We start from the raw sequence: 22,363 nt of genomic DNA, 5'->3' as shown, positions 1-22,363 counted from the left end.
TTAGTCCACTCGTCTAGTTGATCAAGAACCAACTTCACGTAATTTACTCTCCTCAGTAGTTTTCATTTGCGTATTTTCAAGCGAAGTACTTATCAATAAAGAACCCTCACTTGAGATAGAGGAGTAGGGTGAAGTGCTGTGGCTACATGGCCCTCCAGACAGGTTTTGGAGGCACACTCCAAAAGAAATGGCAAGATGGCTGCGCAGGCGACCAAAGAAAGCCACAAATCTAAGTATTTTCTCCCTTTAAAATTTTGATAACCATTGTATTGCTTGTCATTTAAGTTTATTATGGTAATTTTTTCCTTATACACATAAAATTGCTAGTAGTATGCTAATGTCTCGATAGCTAACTAGCTACATTTCCGTTCTACCTTAAATAGCCCAGCAGTACTGACGCCTGAAGCGCCGGAACGTAACTGCTGCACCATTTAAGGTGGAGCGGAAAAAATAGAACGAGAAGCTGGCGACTTCAGCTTTTTAATGAGTGAAAAACCGAGGTGACTCTATGGACCGTCCCCCTGGTAATTAAATAATGTTCTGTTTTATATTGAGGGTCCCATTTCGTAGGGAAAGATTTCAACTACCAACTCTTGTATCTCAGGTCCAAGGGGCAATGTGACACTCGGAAACAAGGGGTGCGGGTAAACGTAAGAAATGGGAGTTAAAAAGAAAGAAATAATCGACTTAATCAACGTTTACAACATCAATCACTGACCCGGACGTTCGATGCACTGAAACGTATAGTTCGAAAGAATCGATTCGGTAAACTGAATCGATCGTCCCGTCGCTATCCGACACCACCAACCAATGAGTCTGCACTCTGAGCGCTCTGATTGGCCGCTCTCGCTGTAGCCCGGAGGAAAGCTCCTCCCCCCCACCGGCATGCTGGTGTCGCTGGCTTGTGCTTGTGCTGTCTGCTTCTGTCGCTGTAGTGCATGAAGAGGAGGTGGAGGAGGAGGAGGAGGAGGAGGGGGGAAGTAGGGTGATAGCTAGAAACGCGAAAGTGCGAAAACAGGCCTCCACCCCTCCTCTCAGGGAAATGGGACTTGGTGTGAGGATTAAGGCAGCGAGCCTCTGCATCATCTGCACCTTTGATCCGAAGGAGCTATGGAGAAAAGGTAAGGCTTTCCTATATATTATCTATCTCTCTCTCTCCCTCTCTCTCTCTGTCTCTCTTTCTGATGCACGTATGGAGAGGAAGGGGAAGAATAGAGATCACAGGTACTGCGCAAGCAGGGAGCAGCAGTATCTGTGCTCCACCAATGCACCATGTTGCCTTGGGAAGCACGCATGGGGGCGGGTAGGGATGGATGGATGGATGGATGCATAGAGCAGTAGGAGAAGGAGATGGATGCTGATGTACATACTCTACATACATGGACCAATAATTAATTTTCATATAAAGCAAATGTCTGTGGTTACCCCCTTGCTGCCGCTTACTATCTCTGTCTGTTTCATGGCTACCATGGCCAACTTACAATATTAGGTATTTAATATCTTGGCGGACGCCTTCATCCCCCTCTTCTACATCAGCTCCAAATACATCCACGAAACATATGTGTTATTTTCCCACTTCTGCATCTGAAACGCTGCATTTTGCTAGTGCAATACTGTGCATTGACATTTCAGGCATAGTAGAATGGTCTGATAATCTTAGCCTAAATTCAAGTGCAAAATCCTTCAAAGGACAGCAAAGAATATTAAAATACAGTGATATTGTGATGTCACTTTTTTCTATATGATTGTAACATTTACAATGACATCAGCTAATGAAGTAGAAAGCCTGGATTAACCAACTCCCCTTAGAGTTATGGCCTGCTTGTTGATTTGTAGTTTGTGCCATTAGCCTGATTGTAAACCTTGAAAAGGAGCTTGAATTTAAAGCACTTCTGCTTAATTAAATTGGCTTCATTCTTATTTAGTCCAATTCTTTTCTCCCAAACAATTAGAAGAGCTGCTATTTCAGTTGATGCCCAACCTTTAAAAAAATTGATATAGCCTAAATACTGTTGATCTGTGACTGGCCTGCTCTCCTGATTATGTAGCATTTCTGTTCATGCTTGTCGTACTACTGTTAGCCTGTAGGCCGAAGTGAAAGCTAACAGACTGCTCTGAAGTGCTCATGTGAAGTGATCATGTGCATGGGTGGTTTCACCCTCAGGGGGATTCAGCTTCAATAAGTCCAAATAGTCCACCTCACTTGCTGCACAGAATTAGGTCTTTCTTTACTAGTCTCATTTAGTCTTCCTTGGGTCTCTGCTATCTTTGAAATGTGAATGGTAAACCAAAAACTGGACATTCATAAGGGAACATGACAGTGGGGAGTGCAACACAAGACATTTGTAACTGAATGGTGGTTTTAGACTTTTAGAGAAACCTCACAAAAACTTATAACCTTGCACTATGTTGAGGGCGAAGTAGAACACTAGGCATTCCCAAAACAGTCAGCAAAAATGGTGAATATATAATGATAAAGAGAAAATGGAACATAATCCTTACTCATCCATATAAATAAAGCTGTGCACCAGCATTTTGGAAAACTAAGCCTTAGCATAGGTCCTCTGAACATTGCATTTGGGTTTGTACTTATTGATCCTGAGGTATTGACCTGGTTTCTCTTTCATTTTACTCCCTTAGTTGCTACACTAATTGCAGTGTCACTCAGTATTCACTGTAGACAGTTTTACAGTGACGGTACATAAAATATGGAGGTCAAGACTAGAAACTTAAAAAGTCTGGTTAGCTGTTGCACAACCAATAAGCATCAGTGTACTGGGAACAAACCTGTTACTCCCATCATGTCATAATAAGTCTAGCCTGGATGTGGATTAAGCCTTGTCCTGGACTACATTTACAATTCAGAGGAGAATTTTCATTCCGAATGCTCAGTGGAATAGGCCTAAACTCACCCTATATTGACATAATACTAATTGCAAGATAAAGGCTAAGATAATTATAATACTTTGGTATTTTACGGAAGACTATTAGTGATTCAGTTTGTCCAGTGTTACATAAACTTTAAGCCATCTGTACACATCTCCACATTTCTGCACTGTCAGTGTTCTGACCGTTCTGCGCTAAAACAGTAATTTTATAACAAGAGTTGTTATATGTCACACAAAAGTAATACTGGGTATGTAAAAGTACTGAGTAGCCTCAGACCCAAAAGAGAGCCTTATCTCACCCTTCATCACTACATGAATGCTGCTAACCCCTTATAAATAGAGATGCACCCATATGGGAATAGTGGGCTGTTGCGTTTTTTTTTTTTTTTTTTTTTTTTTTAATAAAAGAAATCTTTAGTGATGTTTTTCCACATGTCCAAAGTTCAGTCTTAGAAGTTGGTTGCATTTTCTGCTTCTTATTGTCCAGGTAATCCCAAGCACATGTGGTGATGCTGGACTCTGGGGTGGTCAGTTCGTTGTTCTGCGAACCCTGGCAGCTTAATTGTTTGATATGCAAATTTTTGCAAAAAAAAAAAAAAAACAACGTAATGGCTTCTTGACAGCTACACATTCTTCAGACCCATAGCTTTGAGTTATCCTCTCACAGTGGATGGACAGAAACACTTGTGGGTTTTGGTGGTCTACTAGTCTTACACAGTTTGGGGTCCCATTTTCTCTGTATCTTTTAGCATTTTTTTGTTGTTGTTGTTGGAAAAATCCTTTTTTTCTTTGACTTTCCTTGTTCTTATGCAAGTGGAGTATCTTATATCTAAAGTTATTAGAAATGTCTCTTAAGAAATGAATAGCTAGTACTTAAAAGCCGGTTTGACTGGACATTATATAAATGAAAGATGGTCTCTGACTGTTGCACAGTACTGTATCTGCGGAGGCTGAGGCTGATATGTAAATGTTTATGAAATGTACAAATTGTGACTATATCCACTTGAATTTTTGCCTTATGGAGAAATACACATGTCTGTAGGGATATAGAGTTATACATGCAGTAAAACAAACAAAATAAAGTGCAGGTGTTTTAGTGCAAAAGCCCAGCATAGCCTGATAAATACATTGTCAAATATCTGTTTTGACTGTAATATTGGTCAAATCTAAACATCTATACGATGCCGATATATTTTCAAACAAGTGTCTGACAATATAGATTTGACTCGCATATGATACAGTACTTGGAAATAGTACTCTTTTCTAATGTTTTGTATAGCAGCATTAACTAGGATTTCTTGGTGAAATATGCAGCATTCTGTGATCTTGTGATCTCTGTGGACATGTTGCTCAAGCTCATTCTCTGTCTCTGCCCCCCCCCCCAAACCCCCACCCCCCCCCAAACCCCCACCCCGTCTATGCATCTGGGTGTCTGTGCACGTCTGTGTGTGTGTGTGTGTGTGGCAGTACATTCAGCCCCATATGAGAGCTACATCTGGGTCAGACATGTCATGATTGAGTCTAAATTATTGATGAAATTCATGAGTCACTATCTGGCTGTATAGTCGTATTTCAGCATATTTGAGAATGTGTTTATACAAGTTACATATAAAGGTAGGTATTTTGCTACTTATTTATCTATATTCATCTTTCAGTAGATTGATGCATGTTAAAATTGGAATTATACCAGCATCGGCAGATAATGACTTAAAAAATGATTAGCATCAGACAGTTGTTTGTATTTGACTAATTTAATTATTTAATTTCATTTCGATATTTGATGACATTTATTGCCCTCCATAAGAGCAGAATGTGCAAGAGACACTGGGCTTCGTTACTAAAACAGCTTCTTTTTGTTTTGATGTGTACATGACGAATATTGATATCGGTATCAGCCCAGATTTCCCATATTGGTGCATCCTTAGTAGATAAGTATAGAAATACAGTGGGGTCAAAAACTCTGGAATCACATTGAAAATCTGATTTTTTTTTTTCATTCAAACAACAGATGTTTAGAATTTTTAAAAATGTGAAACACAAAAAGGTTGGGACCAGTAAAATGAAGAGGAAATATACACAATTCTGCATTGTTTTAGGTCACTATTCAAATCTAATCAAATTTGTGGCACTGGCTACTTTAAGGCCTTTGTACAAAATGATCAGATTGTGTTTTTCTTTGTCTTATCTCTTCTCTTAAAGCTTGTGTTCAGACGACTCTCAGTTGGATTTGATCTTCTCATCAGAGGCTTTTGCACAAAGTTGTGGAGGCCATTTCAGCTGGTGTTCACATTCTAATTGAAGTAAAAAAAGGGACATGAAAGATTCAGATTTTTTGCTGGGAATAAAATTTGTAATCGAAAAAAAATTGTAAATTAGAAAGAAATGCAAAATATTTTACACTGGTGATCTCAGATTTGTTGATATGAATGTATTTGTTTAATTAAGCTTGAGGATTTGCTTTAAATGTAAGATTTCTGGACTTAAGATGAATACATACAAGTTAGTTCTTTTTCAGAGTATATTAGGCAAATCGAAAGAACACATTGATCTCTAAGATGTTACTGTGGGGTTACTCTGTGTGTGTGTGTGTGTGTGATAGAGAGTGAGAGACACTGATTATGTACCACATCAGCAGAATGCTGTTCTGTGAGGAGGAAAACAACACAGTAGCTCTTCCGTCCCTGCCTGTAACATCACAGCACATTTGTATGGTCAGGCTAATGTGTGGTGAGGTACCCGTTTCAAAAGTCATGATTGTTTTGAGTCCCAAACGGTTTCAAAGATCAATTTTCAAAGATCTTTAACCGGTTCCAGAGTTTGGTAGATCATTTAAGAGTAAATATCAAAAATATAATGTATTAGTGTCAGAAAATTTAAGCAAGAGAATTTCATAAATTAAAGCCTTCTCATTTGCATCTGATTGTTTTTAAATATCTTTGATGTTTGAAAGCGATTGTTTACAAAACAATGTGAAAGTTTGAGAAATTTATATTGATATTTGAATAAATGCAAATAATTGTAGTGATTTTATGTATGTAATGCATTCTTCTAACAAATTTCCAAACTTCTCCTTGTGCCAGCCCAGTATTGATTGCATTGTCTGTTCCCCAGTTTGGCTAATGAGTTCTTCTTAAAATTCAGTCACGTGTGCTGCTGATGCATTTGAGAACGATTCTGCACATTGCAATATACAATAATTGTTTATTTTCTGAATTGAACACAATGGCCTGTGCAAAGTTTTAGCACATTTATTGTATATTTTTTCCAACATGTTAAACTGAGCAAATAAAGAATAATTGTGCACTACAGTTTGAGTTCGTTCACTGTAGACAGTTTGTCAACTTATTTTCACCTAGAAAAACATGAAAGTATGTAATCTGACCAGGGCTGTCCATACTTTCAACTGTATCCAAATGCTGCAATGATCGGAATCTTTTACTTCTGTTTATGCATTGGAGCGTGTTATCATTTTTAACATCATCTTCTTGACAGGGCCCAGTGTAAGATGAGGGGAGATTCTACTTGGCCGCTGCAGCTCTGTGTCTCTGGTGGATTTGATACACGTTCACATCCTGGTACACCTGAACTGCTAAAGTTTGCGCAAACACACACTCTGAGCTTTGTATCTTAAAGGTGAGAGAAATCCATGTTGCATAGCTCTGCTTCTCAGCATCATTTGACACCTTTGCACTTTCATTTACTTTTTATTTTGATTGCTGCAGCTGAAATTCTCCACTGGGAGTGCAGCTGTGCTGCCGCCTGAGTAGGGGGGGGGGCTAATTTGACCAGGCCCTGTAGTATCCTCAGTGGCCTCCTTATTCCATTTTGACACAGGTATCTGTGACATTTTAATAACTTGCCTCAACCGTCAGCCTACATTAGGGCACCAGCTTGCTTAAGACATAGTAATAAAGAGAAACACTTTTTTTTTTTTTTATTTACTGAAGGCAGTTTTCATAATAAGAGGCCCATTTTTATGGGGCCTGTAAGATTCTAGTTACAACTTTCTTGATGAAGATGTTTTCACTGTTCTGCATTTTTAACAGATTTTTGTTTTTATTGCCATCAGTACACTAGAAAATCTTTATTCAACTATAGGTGTATCTGATACACAGGGGTCGGCAACTCGCACATAAGAGTCATTTTGTCCACCTTGAGAGCCAAAACATTTTATGTCTATTGTAGTATCTTGGTTGTAAATATGTTTCAGTATGTTGCTAATGACCTAGTATAGGCTAAAATATATATATATATAAACATACACAGACTTCTCTGCTTAAGCTTTAACTCAGCTATAGCTGCTTTTCTCACAACTCCAACAGGATACTTTTCCTCAAAAGTGAAATAGTTTCCTGTAAAATGTCTCTCAACATTCGACTTTTTATGAGGCTGAATTCCGTTTCTCATTCACTAGCTGCTTGTTCAGATTTTCCTGTTCCACCCTAAATGGTGCCTGAGGCACCACAGTGCTGCATTATTTAAGGTGGAACGGAAAAATTCAAATGAGAAGCTGACTTCAGCTTCGTGACTTTTTAGTGTTTGACAGTTTCTCGTTAAAGATTAAATGTATCAGGAAATCAGATGGAGTGATTATAAATGCGAATGAGTCAATTTGTTTCCAAATTATCATTGTTTGTCTTATCCTTTTGTTAGCTACCAGGCAGAAGAGATTATTGTCTGTGTTGCTAGGGAGACCAACAGTCTGCATGCCAATCTTAAGTGTTGAAGGATGAATTAGCAGTTAACCAGTAAAACCCAAGTGCTTAAGACCATTTATGTTTAAATTGTATCAGAACTTATTATACAGCAAAGAAGGATTTTCATTTTTACAAAAAAATCTAATTCTGCTGTGGAGCTGCAACAGGGTACTAAAAGAGCTGCACGTTGCCGACCCCTGTGCTAGAACATTTATATTGCAAGGATTTCTATTGTGTAGCTCATTGCCTACTCTCTGTTTCAGATCTGTGTTTTCTGTCTGTGCTAGCTGTGGTAGTCTGTGCAGATCCCTCCTCCAACCACATGGAGGCGCAGCAAGGTTCTCCTGACACCAGCAGTGAGGAATGTACTGTACTAGAGGCTCTGCCTGGCAAAGGATCAGGACTACTTTGTTCTCAACACAAAGGAAAAGTAGGAGCAGACCCCCACATGCACACACAGTCTTGTAGTACTATGCTTACAAGGACTTGTAAGGTCTCAGTACTATATGTGTTGGAGCCCAAATCTTGTGAGTTTTAGTGCTATACTTATAAGGACTTCACAGATTGGTTTAAATCTAATTATGTCCTTCCTCTGACCCTGACCAAGAACGTTAAGCCATTTGTCACTGTAACTGAACTAAAACATAGCCAAAACTGTAACCGCGCACCTCATTTTCAGGCCTCAACACAAAAGCGAAGTAAGAACAGACAATAACGTGCATTATATTTACAAGGCCTTTTAAGGTCATGTAACATATATTCAGCTCAAAGAGTTTTAAGCTTCAAACTGGTTCCTATCACCACCACTGCGAGCAGGTCTGACAGGATAGGGTTCTCTAGAATGGAGCATTTTACACCAAACCACTTTGAATGACTTTGTTTACATTTCAACCATCTAATTGTGCAGAATAACTTTAAGAAAAATGTTTTTACTCATCTACTTTTTGTAATAAAAGCAGCTGTTTTGTGTAAAAACATTTTTTCTCACAGGGAACAATATCCCCACAATGTCATAAATAATCCTTAGGGCATTAGATCCTATAAAGAGCTAAACACACTCACACACCCACCCATAATCAGAACATAACACAGATGGGTAAAATGTCTTTCAGACTACCTCATCCTATGCGTATAATCTTTCTGTCCTAGAAAAAACAAATCAGACAAAGTGTACCCAGAACTCAGCTGGGCCTCTATTCGGATAGAGAATCAGTGCCCCTGCATGTACAAAAACATACTGTGATCCTCTCTGACTGACCAATTTTACACACATGACTATGACACATCCATATCTGATTGTGTTTTTTAGAATTTTGTGAAGGCAAGATTTTTAGTAAATAGTGAGTTAAAGCTGCACTATGTAAGATGGTTTGTAGTAGTAAGAAAAGAAACGTATTTGGTTGGATTTCATGGGACCACATCATATGTTTTTACGTATTAATGTTACACAGGCTCGAAAAGAAAATCCAGCTCAATGTTTAGTTACTGATGAGGATATGATGACAATAATAGATCGTTCACTCACATCCTCAGAAGACACGACTGAGTGTTCTTTCAGCTCTTTCAGTGCACTTGGAATTATCATTCATCCACTTGGGAAAGGGGCCTGAAGCACAGACAATCTTGACAAAATGCTGTCCACCAGAGAGGTCTTCAAATCACCAAAACGTACATAGCGCAACTTTAAGTAAAAAGTAAATTAATTCTAATGTTTTACACTTTAAGTATACTTTTTCAGCAAAATTAAATTGCTTCAATTCAGTGCAAATGGGTGCAAATGCAACCCACGTTCTTTAAATATGGCTTTACTACAAGAGTGTGATTAATACATTTGTTGAACCTACACGATTTGTGTCTAGTAATATAAACCTCTGCACTATGTTCCGTGTGCTATTTATAGGTTCCTGCATTGTATTGTTTGCCTTGTGAGCTTGCTGTGTGTGAGGATTGTATTGTGGAGCAGCATGTGGACCACCCCACTGACTCATTGATGAAAATTGTGGATCAACAGTGCACAGCTTTGCAAGAAAGATTGGATGCAGCTAAGAACAGGTCTGATGACATTTCAAGTTCATTATTAACATTTTTCAAACTATTTTGCTTGATAACATTTTTCCTTTTTGGTACTTTTTGTTAAGTACTTAGCAATAATTATTTGATTAAAGTGTAGTGCTGTAGGCACATGAGAAAAATTAGAATTAAAAACTGTTTATCTGGACAGTAAGAATTTAGTTTCTAAAAATAACCCTAATATAACAATAAATACAAATTAATAATATAATGAGTAATGATTTTACGTATGTCAGTATGTTTGTTGTAATTATTTACAAATCTTTTCTTGAGGCAGACTGGTATTATTTGTAGTTATCATCCAACACCTTGTTTGGCTGTTCAGTGCTTTATTATATTAAATTAAATTTGCTAGTGATGGAGTTTGTGTGTGTGTGATGGCTGGAGGCATTGAGAACTGGCACCAGTCTTTATTCTCTTAAGCAGCTCACAAGATATCAACTGCTTTTTCCAATATTCTTGCTACTTTTGAGTGTATTTATGTTAATTTACATCAGCACAGTACTCTGTAATTTGTTTATTGTTATTTGGCCTCCAGCACATTTGATTTAAAATGACAGTGAGGTTGAAGTGCAGAATGTCAGCTTTAATTCGCATTTCTCTCTCTCTCTCTCTCTCTCTCTCTCTCTCTCTCTCTATATATATATATATATATATATATATATATATATATATATATATATATATATATATATATATATATATAGTATATACAGAGAGAGAGAGAGAGAGAGAGGTTCAAATGGAACACTTCAAATGAAACAATGAATGAAGCAAACTTTATTTTTTAATGTGATGCTTTTTATCTGTTCTATCTGTTCTGACTATCATGACGGGGTACTGAGTATCATGATCGTAATATTTTTGCCATATTACCCACTCCCAAGTGTCTATCTTGATAGCATTAACTTTGATACAATGTTAGACAGCAGCACTATTCAAGATACAGATATGCGAAAGAACACTGTAAACAGGTGAACATGGCAGCTTGACCTTGGATGGAGTGAAAAGGCCAGATACCAGTTTACTCAAAAGTACATAAAAGTTTGTAGAGCTGTGGGACAAAGTCTTGTGGACAGATGAGATAAAGATTAAACTTTAACAGTGTAAAGGAATTCCTACGTTGTGGAGAAAAAGTACTGCCAGTGATCCCAACCATATTGCCACTTCTTCAAATGCACTCATACTTACATCTATGAGTGTCAGACTCATATTTGAAAAAGTCCAGGCCCCAGACCAAGGTGTTTATCTGGCATGGCACACCAATATCACCCTCCCCTCAAAATACTGCTACTGCCTCCCCTCAAAATACTGACGTCACAGATTTTTCAATTAGCATTTTTTGGCCTACTGCATCTCATCCTACACTGCTGACATGTTGCTTGCTTCAGTTAAGGTCCATTTACTGGCTTGCATCAGAAATGATTTCATGGTCTTGAGATCCTGATGTTTTTGTATATATTTGGCTTTCTATCTTAATTAACTACTGAACATAATCCTTGTAAATATCTAAGAACTGAATAGCTAATTGTTTATATAAATAGTTTTTACTGTGGGACTGCAGTTTGGTCCATATATACTGATGATCTCTGTGTATAGGCTTAAGAGATATACAGTTGTATGCAAAAGTTCAAACACCCTTAATCGAATTACATGTTTTGATGATTATTTTGTGAAAATGATCCTACAGCAGACTTAAATATGGTACTTTTCTGCAAAACGTGGTGCACAGTGTCTATTTATTTGCGTAGTTTAACATATTGGGGGGGAAAAAAGTAAAACACAATTTTTGCACAGGCCACATTTTACTTTTTACTTTTTCCAGTATTTTAAATTCAGCAGATAAACATTGAAGTGTGCAGATTTGTGTACTCTAAAGATGATGTGTTAACTTATTATAAAAACGACAAAACGTCATTTGATCAGGAAGGCCCAAAATGTAACATACAATTGTATGGTGTATGGTAGGTTGGTTAGTTGGTTGATCGACTGAACTGATTTGCTACCAATTAATGAACAGGCTGCCCCAGATTAGAGGTGCGGCACAGGTGCTGAGGGACATCCAACAGCAGCTGAGCTCTCAAAAAAACTCAATAGAGGAGGATATCCACTCTTCCTTTAGTGAGCTACACAAGACTCTGGACACACGCAAGAGTGTCCTGCTTATGGAGTTAGAGGTCACCTATGGATTGAAGCAGAAGGTGTGAATCTATTTATTTTACTTATTTATTTATCACTGGCTGGTAATGATTTGGGGGTCTGCCTTTGGTCACCTAATTTGTCTCTGCATACCTTCTTTAGGTTCTACAGGCTCAGTTAGACACACTGCTTAAAGAGGAAGCGGCCATTAACAGTAACTGCAGCGTGACAGGAGAGGCCCTGGATGGAGCTAGTGAGGCTGCTGTGTTGCAGACCCATAAAGACTTTGGAGAGAGACTAAGTGAGCTGGCCAGTCAGGGTCTTCCCCTTCAGCCTGAGGAGAATGACCAGCTGGAGCTCATGATGGAGGTTGAAGGCCTTCGTAAGTCCATCCACAACCTGGGGGCCATCATCACCACTAATGCTGTGGCCAGCCAGACTGAGGCTTGTGGTGAAGGCTTGGAGCAAAGTGTGGTGGGCCAGCCCACATCTGTCATCATAACCACCAGGGACAAGTCAGGGGGCCTATGCAAGACTGGCAATGCCGTCATCTCAGCAGAAATCTTCACCCCGGACGGCAGCGTCACAGATGGAGAGATCCTGGACCACAAGAACGGAACCTACGAGTTCCTGTACACTTTGCACAAGGAGGGGGACTTTAGTTTGGCGCTGAGACTGTATGACCAGCACATCAAAGGAAGCCCCTTCAGATTAAAGGCGACCAGTTCTCCCGATGACTCTCCCCCGACCACCTCAGGAGCCAATGCTGCCTCCACAGGTTCTAGCGAAGGAGGAGCAAGAAGACGCAGCGCCAAGTCTCCAGGTAGCAGGAGCCGGCAGAAAGGGATGCGGAGAGGAGGAAGCTTGTTCAGCACCCCAAAGAAGAAGGTCAATCCCATTGAGGATGATCTTATCTTTAGAATCGGTAAGGACAAGTATTGGAAGCTTTGGCTTCTTTTCCTTTTAGCTTTTACGCAGTATATTGCTCTGAAATCCCATTTTCTGAATATTTACCATAAGTAGAATCAGGGTGGGCAGTAGGACAGCATGTTAGTGTTAATGTGATAAATTATGTCTAAATGATTTTCAATGTAGCACTTCTGTTTTGCTGGTGCATTTTGTATTCTTAGTACTCAACAAAGCTAAACATCATAACACAGTATTTTGAATGGAAGGTGTATGTAAGCATTGTTAAAGTTTCAAAACAGACCATTAACTGCACAGTCCATACAGTATGTATATGAAAACTAAGCTGCAAACGCAGCCCATTTTGAATTCATTGTTATGTCATAAAAGTCAGCTCATTTACATACATTGGTGCTTGAAAGTTTGTGAACCTTTTAGAATTTTCTGTATTTCTGCATAAATATGACCTAAAGCATAATCAGATTTTCACACATGTCCTAAAAGTAGATAAAGAGAACCCAGTTAAACAAATGATGACAAAAATATTATACTTGGTCATTTGTTTATTGAGGAAAATGATCCAATATTACTTTTTGTGAGTGGCAAAAGTATGTGAACCTGTAGGATTAGCAGTTAATCAGTTAGTCAGGTGTTTTCAATCAATGGCATGACAATCAAGTGTGAGTGGGCACCCTGTTTTATTTAAAGAACAGGGATCTATCAACAATGGCAGGGTTGCAAGGAGAAAGCCACTGCACTCCAAAAAGAACATTGCTGCTCATCTGCAGTTTGCTAAAGATCACGTGGACAAGCCAGAAGGCTATTGGAAGAATGTTTTTGTGGATGGATGAGACCAAAGTAGAACTTTTTGGTTTAAATGAAAAGTGTAATGTTTGGAGAAATGAAAAGACTGCATTCCTGCATAAGGACCTTATCCCATCTATAAAACATGGTGGTGGTAGTATCATGGTTTGGACCTGTTTTGCTGCATCTGGGCCAGGACGGCTTGACATCATTGATGGAACAATGAATTCTGAATTATATCAGAGAATTCTAAAGGAAAATGTCAGGACATCTGTCCATGAACTGAATCTCAAGAGAAGGTGGGTCATGCGGCAACGACACAAGTCGTTCTACCATAGAACGTTTAGAGAAGAATAAAGTTCATGTTTTGGAATGGCCAAGTCCTGACCTTAATCCTATCGAAATGTTGTGGAAGGACCTGAAGCGAGCAGTTAATGTGAGGAAACCCACCAACATCCCAGAGTTGAAGCTGTTCTGTACGGAGGAATGAGCTAAAATTCCTCCAAGCCGGTGTGCAGGACTGATCGACAGTTACCGGAAACATTTGGTTGCAGTTATTGCTTTACAGGGGGGGTCACACCAGATACTGAAAGCAAAGGTTCACATACACTCACAAATATGTAATATTGGATCATTTTCCTCAATAACCAAATGACCAAAGTATAATATTTTTGTGTCATTTGTTTAACTGGGTTCTCTTTATCTGCTTTTAGGACTTGTATGAAAATCTGATGATGTTTTAGGTCATATTTATGCATAAATATATAAAATTCTAAAGGGTTCACAAACTTTCAAGCACCTCAGTTTAGCCCCACCCAAGACTGAAGTTCTAAGCATTTCACCTCTAAATGAGGCACAATACAAGGCAGCCAATTAGAACAATGATCATTTGCCATATACTAGTCTTAAAGGCACAGCATCAAATACAGCTTGTTCAAATGTAAGGGATAAAGAGAGGTTGGAAAATGGTCATGTAAAAATGAATTATGACATTTTTGGTATATTAAAACCACACAAATGTGGAGCGGACCTATGTGTTTTCAGACTTTTGGAATATTTTATTAATTTCACATTTGTGATTTATTTGTACCACAGGAACGAAAGGAAGAAATAAAGGAGAGTTCACCAATCTGCAAGGGGTAGCAGCCTCATCAGACAGTATCCTGATCGCAGACAGTAATAATCAGTGTGTGCAGGTGATTAACATTCTTTTTTTTTCATTTCACAAAATGCTTCATGTTTTGAAAACCTAGAATAATTTGTGAAGTTACTATCTCATCACCAAAATGTTAACAGTAACATAAATGTTAGGCTAAAGTGTAAGAGCACATCCCACCCCAGCCTAGCAGACAGTCTTTTAAACTCATTTCATCATCCATTTTACCCTTTTATTTTCAAAGGTATGAATTGTTGAACACTCCTTCCGTAAGTTGCAGAGTAAGTCAATATTCATTGATGTACTGTTTGTATAGAAAGTCTACCCCACCCCTCAAAACGTTTACCTTTTGTCGCCTTCATACCTGGAATTTCAAAGCATTGCAAGTTTCTTACCCTCTTTCTCGCTACTTTAGAGTGCACTCTAAAGTCTAGAAATTCAGATTTTTTTTTAGGAAGTTTCATATTTCAAACGCAACATTGGTTATTGAAAAAAAAAAAAACATCTGGATTTTCAGATTTTCTCCAACCAGGGAGAGTTTCTTAGCCGATTCGGTGTGCGGGGCCGGTCGCCAGGGCAGCTGCAGCGACCCACTGGTGTAGCTGTGCATCCGAATGGTGACATCATCATTGCTGACTATGACAACAAGTGGGTTAGCATCTTCACCAGTGATGGCAAATACAAGGTGGGTTCATATATATTTACTAAGGACATCACAGTGCTGCTAGCGTATACTCGGGATGTACACAACATGAAATACTCATACTTGTTTTGTCTGGTTATTTACCATTTAGGTGCACTTTATAAGTGAACCTGTATGGTCACAGTCATATATGTGTCTTCAAGTGTAAAAAGATTTCCTTCAGTCCTAACAGATCGAGCAAACAGTTACATGCACTTAACAATACAATCATAATAGGGTTCTTGCAGTTTACTGACTATTCTTTTAAAATGGAGCGGAAAAGTGTCCTATAGTCTGACAAATCAACATTTGAATATTTTTTTGGAAATCATGGGCACCATGTCCTCCAGGTTAAAGACCATTCAGTTTGTTATCAGTGCACAGTTCAAAAGTCAGTATTCATGATGATATGAGGTGCATTAGTGAACATGGCATGGATGATGTGCACATCTGTGAAGGCACCATTAAGGCTGAACATTATTATAATTATTAATATGTTTTGGCAAAATATGCTGTCATGCAGATGACACCTTTTTCAGGGAAGGTCTTGCTTATTTCAACAAGACAGTGACTAATCATATTCTGCATGTATTTCAACAGCATTGCTCCGTATTAAGAGTTCAGGTGCTAAACTGACCTGCCTGCAGTCCAGACCTGTCACACACTAATAACATTAGCCGCATTATGAAATGAAAAATATGACAAATGAGACCTTGAATGTTTAAGCAGCTGAAATCATGGATCAAACAAGAACGGGAAAAAAGTCTCTTTCAGAACTACAGTAGCTGTTCTCCTCACTTCCCAAACGCTTACAGTGTGTTGTTAAAAGAAGAAGTGATGAAACATAATGATGAACATGCCCCCATTCTAACTTTTTTGGAACGTGTTGTTGGCATCAAATTCGAAATGGGCATATTTTTTTCGCATATATCTTGCACAGTGTCCCAAACTTTTTTGTAAATGGGGTTGTAGCACACTGATTTCTTAGACCAGAGTAAGGTCTAGAACTCTGATTAAGAAATCCGATAAAGAGAGCTGCATTTTAGCTCAGTAATTACATTTCTCAGTTCATGTATACCAGCGGTGCCCAACTCTGTTTCTAGAGGGCCAGTATCCAGCATAGTTCACCAATTCTCCTACTGAAACACACCCACTAAACAGATAATTCAGGTATCTTTGAGTGGGGAAATCACCAAACTGTGCTGGACATTAACTCTCTAGGACTGGATTGTGATTTGTGGCATTTCAAACATGTATGTGCTGCCAACATGGAAGTTGCAGAGTGCCCCCTCATGGACAAACTACGCAACAACACTCATAGCAGGTGTTGAAGCATTTCTCTTCTGCCTCTCTGTTTCTTTTTTTAATTTTTTTATCGGCCATTATAAATGCCTATACTGATTTATCTGCAACTACGAATATCTGCTGATAATATCGGCATGCTGATTTATCAGCCTGGCTCTAAAAGTGAATTATCTTTTAGAAGCATTTAATGCTTCAGACGTCTGGTTCCTAATCACCACCACTTAACATAATTCTGATTCCCGATTCTCTACAGTGCCGCATTTCACAGCCACCCACTCTAAATAACTGCTATCTCTTCTTAACATTCTATTGATTCCTACACCATTTAATAACTGCTTGTGTTACATTGGGTACATAGGTCAACAAATCTTTTGAGACAAACAGTAAGTTTTTCCAGTGAATAATTTTTTTTTTTTAAATGTTGTAATTCCGTAGGCGAAGCTGGGCTCCGGGAGGCTGATGGGTCCAAAGGGCGTGTCTGTGGATCAGAACGGTCATGTTATTGTAGTGGACAACAAAGCTTGCATGGTGTTCATCTTCCAGCCCAGTGGAAAACTAGTAACAAAGTTTGGCAGCAGAGGCAATGGTGACAGGCAGTTTGCAGGTAAAGTGAGGTCCCCACAAAGAGTCAAGAAAGATCCAAGGAGCACTACTACGCAGTAGTACATAGGAACAAATACAGCAAAAACTTTGTTTTATTGTCTTTCCAGGTCCCCACTTTGCCGCAGTCAACAACAATAATGAAATAATTGTCACAGACTTTCATAATCACTCAGTAAAGGTAAGGTACACTGTCAAATGTTTTGGCATCTTACTATATTTGCATGACCTCCGGATTGGGTCTGATTTCTTTACTGGTCATTTGTGTTCTTTCCTTCAGGTGTTCAGTGCAGAAGGTGAGTTCCTGCTCAAGTTTGGCTCTAATGGCGAGGGGAACGGTCAGTTCAATGCTCCAACAGGCGTTGCGGTGGACGTTAATGGGAACATCATTGTAGCGGACTGGGGAAATAGCCGCATACAGGTAATGATGTGATGATAAATGTTGATTAATTTGTTTACATGCGCTCTGTGTTGACAGGTTTAACATCAACTAAGAGCCTGCTTACACTTGCATTTCATATATTTCATATTCAGATCACCCTTCACATAATTCTTTTTTCAGCCTCAAGGCATCATGTCCACCATTTGCTTTTATTACAGCTTTCATTCTTTTCATGAGACTTGTTTTCAGTTTTTTAAAGAAATCTTCAGAAATATTTTTCCACATCTCCAAAGTTCAGTATTAAGGCTGTTACATACAGAATGCAACACAAAAACAACACGAAAATATGAAATATGTGGACGCACTTTTTTCCATATCAAAACTGTATGCACCAGAGCTGTCCTCTAACAGTGGCAGGATGGGCAGATATACCTATGGATTTTTTTCAGATCTGAAGCAAGAGGAGAAAATCATCTCCACTCTTTCATAGATTAAAGCTTTGAATGAGCAGTTTAGTGGTCTTCCAAGTCTTGCACAGTTAGAAGCTCATTTCTTTTACATACTTTTTTAAACTCTAGATTTGGAAGCTCCTGTTTTTTTTTCTTATTATTTAACTTTGACTCTTCCCTTAGAACACATCCAAATGCATAACTATCAAATCTCCTTAGATATATATCCTACAAATTAATAAATTGTACTTCATGGCCACTGAAAATAATATAAATGAAAGGTGGTCTCTGACTTTTGCAAAGAAACTGGCATATGCTTACAGCATAAAAGGCTACATGAGATGTTGTATACAGCTGTTTTTGGCTATTATTTCTTTTCACCAACATCGTAGGAGGAGTAAAGATTACAGTGTGGCTTGAAGAAACAGATCCACTTACAATTGGCTCATCTCCAATGTGTAGACATCTCATACCACCACTTTGTGTTTGAGTAATAAGATAGTAGTTTCTTTCCAGTGCAACTTTGTTTACACACAGCTTTTTCCACAAAATGACAGAATATTGTAACCATGCTGTTTTTGTACCCATCTCTCATCAGGTTTTTGATGGCAGTGGCTCGTTTCTCTCCTACATCAACACGGCAGCGGATCCACTTTACGGGCCACAAGGTCTTGCCCTGACGTCTGATGGCCATGTTGTGGTGGCCGACTCTGGGAATCATTGTTTCAAAGTGTACCGTTACCTTCAGTGATCCAGAAGGGCAATGCTTCATGGACACAACAGACATTTGCACTTAATTTGCAGATATATATGACCCTTTCTCCCTATGTTAACTGCTTCCTCCTTGCTGGAATGGGCTCCCGTGGCTTGGATACAGTACCTTTCTTTGTTGTGACTTCTGTCTGATGAATACTTAGGAGGGCTATGCCTTGTAAAGTTAATTAGCAGAATCTGGATGCCTTTGCCAAATACCTGCTGTAATGTGGTGGTATAGTTTTGCGCAGCATATGGTAGCACATTGGTGAGTTGCGCATGTTTTACCTTCACCTGCTGAGTCTGAATTTTGCTCTATATTTACAATCAACATAAACACAGCTTTCAGTGACGGATTCTTCTAACACTTTCCACCATCGTCGTTCTTCAGAAGCAATTACATTAAAACCACTTGGTTAGACAATATCTGAATAGGTTCTAGGTTCTTAGACTATTCAATGCATATAAGTCACCGAAGTTTACTTCATGCTGTCAGTTAACCATAACCGGTCCTGGTGTCCTTTCTGTACACAAGAAATCTGTCCTAAGAAATATTCTGTCCACATTCCACCTCTAGACTGTTCTTATTTCGGATTACAGACTCTTGCTAATACAGTTAGTGCAACAAGTGACGCAGCAGATGTAAAACCTAAATTTGTGGTTCTTGGACATGAAAATAAAATTTGTTTCATGTCAACATGCTATGAAAGTGAATGAGCCTAAACATTGTCCCATGCTACACTTTTAGGTCTACTTTAGCTCTTTAATCAACAAATATTAGGCCTCTATTTTTATTTAAAGACTATTTAAAAGGGAAAAAAATCTCTATATTTATGTATTTATCTTGAATAACGTTTCAAAGTAAAGTGGAAAAAAAGTGGTCAGTTTTCACTAGTTTCCTGCAGTATGTCTGTTAACTTTTTTTCTGTTTTGGCCAGTAGTTAACGTACTTAAGCTCCTCCATTTAATGTCAGGTTTGATATTGCTAGGCCATTCAATGTTTGACAAACCATTTCTGGTGTATATGGTAGATTTTCTTAGAGGCATGTTTTGCGCACTAGTAATGCTAGAATAATAGAGACAGGTTTATCCATCCATGATGCATTTTTATGGCAATAGTATTTCCATGACTGTGTCAACGTAAAGGTATCGTACTGGTCATTCCATTCTTTCTCTCACTTTAAAATATTATGTTGCTTTCAGATTTTGTTGAAGTTGATTGTTTACTATTGTAAAGATTGTTTCTTTTGCACTGAAGAAAAAAAACAGTGGATGAATGTTGTTTATTGGTTAAATTAAGATTTCACTTGAATGTCCATGTTCTGTACAAAAACGCCTTAACATTTTTTTTTAATCGATGGAAATGCCAGACACTAAATTACTCATTTCATTTTTGTTGTTGAAGTATGCTTGTTTACAGTTTAAAGTCAACCAAATGCCTGCTTGGATTTCTAATGTTGGTATCACCCTATCAATAATATCATCATGATGCCGAATAACATTAAAATATTGACTGCAGAAAATGTTCTTTTCTTGGAAAATAATCTTCTTTTGGCTGCTCACTTTAGGGGTCGCCACATTGGATCATTTGCCTCCATCTTGCCCTATCTACTGCCTCCTCTACTTTTACACCAACCATCTCCATGTCCACCTTCACTACATCCATAAACCTTCTCTGAGGCCTACCTCTTCTCCTTCTACCCGGCAGCTCCATCTCCAACATTTTTTGACCAATATATCCACTATTCCTCCTCAACACATGTTCAAACCATCTCAACCTGGCCTCTCTGGCTTTATCTCCAAACTGCTCCACCTTCACTGTCCCTCTGATCTGCTCATTTCTAATCTTGTCCATCCTTATCACTCCCAACAAAAATCTCAGCATCTTCATCTCTGCCACCTCCAGCTCAGCCTCCTGTCTTTTAGACAGAGCCACAGTCTCCAAACCATCATAGCAGGACGCACTACTGTCTTGTAAAACTTCCCTTTCACTCTTGCTGCTATCCTTCTGTCACACATCAGCCCTGACACCCGTCTCCACCCACTCCATCCTGCCTGCACCCTCTTCTTCACCTCTTTTCTACACTGTCCATTGCTCTGGATGGTTGACCCAAGATATTTGAAGTAGAGGTTACGACCTCTACTCCTTGCATCTTCACCTTTCCACCTGCCTCCCTCTCATTCACACACGTGTATTCCGTCTTGTCTCCACTGACCTTCATTACTCTCCTCTCCAGTGCAAACCTCCACCTCTCCAGATTCTCTTCCACCTGCTCTCTGCTCTCTACTCTCACCACAGATTACAATGTCATCTGCAAACATCATGGTCCATGGAGCCTCCTGCCTGAACTCATCTGTCAACCTTTCCATCACCATTGCAAACAAGAAGGGGCTCAAAGCTGATCCCTGATGTAACCCTACCTTCACCTTGAAACCATTTGTCACTCCAACTGCACACCTCACCACTGTCTCACTATCCTCATACATGTCCTGCACCACCCTAACATACTTTTCAGCTACACCTGACTTCCTCATACAGTTCCACAGTGCCTCTCTTGGCACCCTATCATATGCCTTCTCTAGATCCACAAAGACACAATGTAGCTCCTTCTGACCTTCTCTGTACTTCTCTACCAACACTCTCAATGCAATTATTGCATCTGTGGTACTCTTTCCAGGGCATGAAACCAAACTGCTGCTCACTGATCTGAACCTCTCGCCTTAGCGTTGCTTCAACTCTTTCCCATACCTTCATGGTGTGGCTCATCAACTTTATACCTCTGTAGTTACTGCAGCTCTGCACATCACCCTTGTTCTTAAAAATGGGTACCAGTACACTGCTTCTCCACTCATCAGGCATCATCTCACTCTCCAGGATTTTGTTAAACAACCTGGTTAAAAAATCCACTGCCTTCTCTCCTAAACATCTCCATACCTCCACAGGTATGTCATCTGGACCAACTGCCTTTCCATTCTTCATCCTTTTTAAAGCTGCCCTCACTTCCACCTTACTAATTCTCTGCACTTCCTGATCCACTAGCTCTCCCCCTGTTGTCCTCCTCTCTCTCTTGTTTTCCTCATTCATTAGTTCTTCAAAGTACTCCTTCCATCTACTCAATACTCTGTTCACTCACTAGTACATTTCCCTCTCTATCCTTTATCAGCCTAACCTGCTGTACACCCTTTCCAGCTCTATCTCTCTGTTTAGCCAAACGATACAAGTCCTTTACTCCTTCTTTACTGTCCAGCCTCTCATACAGCTCATCGTAGGCCTGAGCCTTTGCCTTTGCCACCATTCTTTTCGCTATGCGACTAGCCTCACAGTACTCCTGAATACTTCCTTCATCTCTCTGGTTATCCCACTTTTTCTTAGCTGCCTTCTTCTTCTGAATACTCTCCTGGACTTCCTCATTCCACCACCAACTTTCCTTGTCTTCTTTCATCTGACCAGATGAAACACCCAACACATTTTTGCCAGTTTCTCTCACCACCTTAGCTGTAGTTTCCCAGTCCTCAGGTAGCTCCTCACTGC

At 39.2% G+C, this 22,363-nt stretch overlaps 1 protein-coding gene across 2 annotated transcripts; it reads left to right on the top strand.

The window, feature by feature from the left end:
* Positions 1-925: 925 nt before the first annotated feature.
* Positions 926-20,358, top strand: trim2b (tripartite motif containing 2b). 2 transcript variants are annotated; one of them, XM_017717416.2, is made up of 12 exons: positions 926-1,121; positions 6,381-6,521; positions 7,873-8,015; positions 9,486-9,637; positions 11,676-11,856; positions 11,957-12,719; positions 14,600-14,700; positions 15,178-15,345; positions 17,083-17,251; positions 17,358-17,428; positions 17,528-17,668; positions 18,677-20,358. In XM_017717416.2, the coding sequence occupies exons 3-12, from the start codon at positions 7,908-7,910 to the stop codon at positions 18,827-18,829; spliced, it is 2,007 nt and encodes a 668-aa protein (XP_017572905.1). In that variant the 5' UTR covers positions 926-1,121; positions 6,381-6,521; positions 7,873-7,907; the 3' UTR covers positions 18,830-20,358. The 2 variants fall into 2 exon arrangements, with proteins under 2 accessions (XP_017572905.1, XP_017572904.1); XM_017717415.2 differs by having other exon boundaries at positions 7,849-8,015.
* Positions 20,359-22,363: the final 2,005 nt, after the last annotated feature.

Source organism: Pygocentrus nattereri, chromosome 12 (genome assembly GCF_015220715.1).
Source record: "Pygocentrus nattereri isolate fPygNat1 chromosome 12, fPygNat1.pri, whole genome shotgun sequence".
Lineage (NCBI taxonomy): Eukaryota > Metazoa > Chordata > Actinopteri > Characiformes > Serrasalmidae > Pygocentrus > Pygocentrus nattereri.
The sequence above is the reverse complement of the archived record's forward strand: the minus strand, read 5'-3'. Positions and strand labels throughout refer to the sequence as shown.

Coding starts and splice junctions, on each gene's coding strand:
- trim2b (XM_017717416.2), top strand. CDS start 7,908: ATGGAGGCGCAGCAAGGTTCTCCTGACACCAGCAGTGAGGAATGTACT. Junction 9,638..11,675: donor TTGGATGCAGCTAAGAACAG/GTCTGATGACAT, acceptor ATTAATGAACAG/GCTGCCCCAGATTAGAGGTG. Junction 11,857..11,956: donor CCTATGGATTGAAGCAGAAG/GTGTGAATCTAT, acceptor TACCTTCTTTAG/GTTCTACAGGCTCAGTTAGA.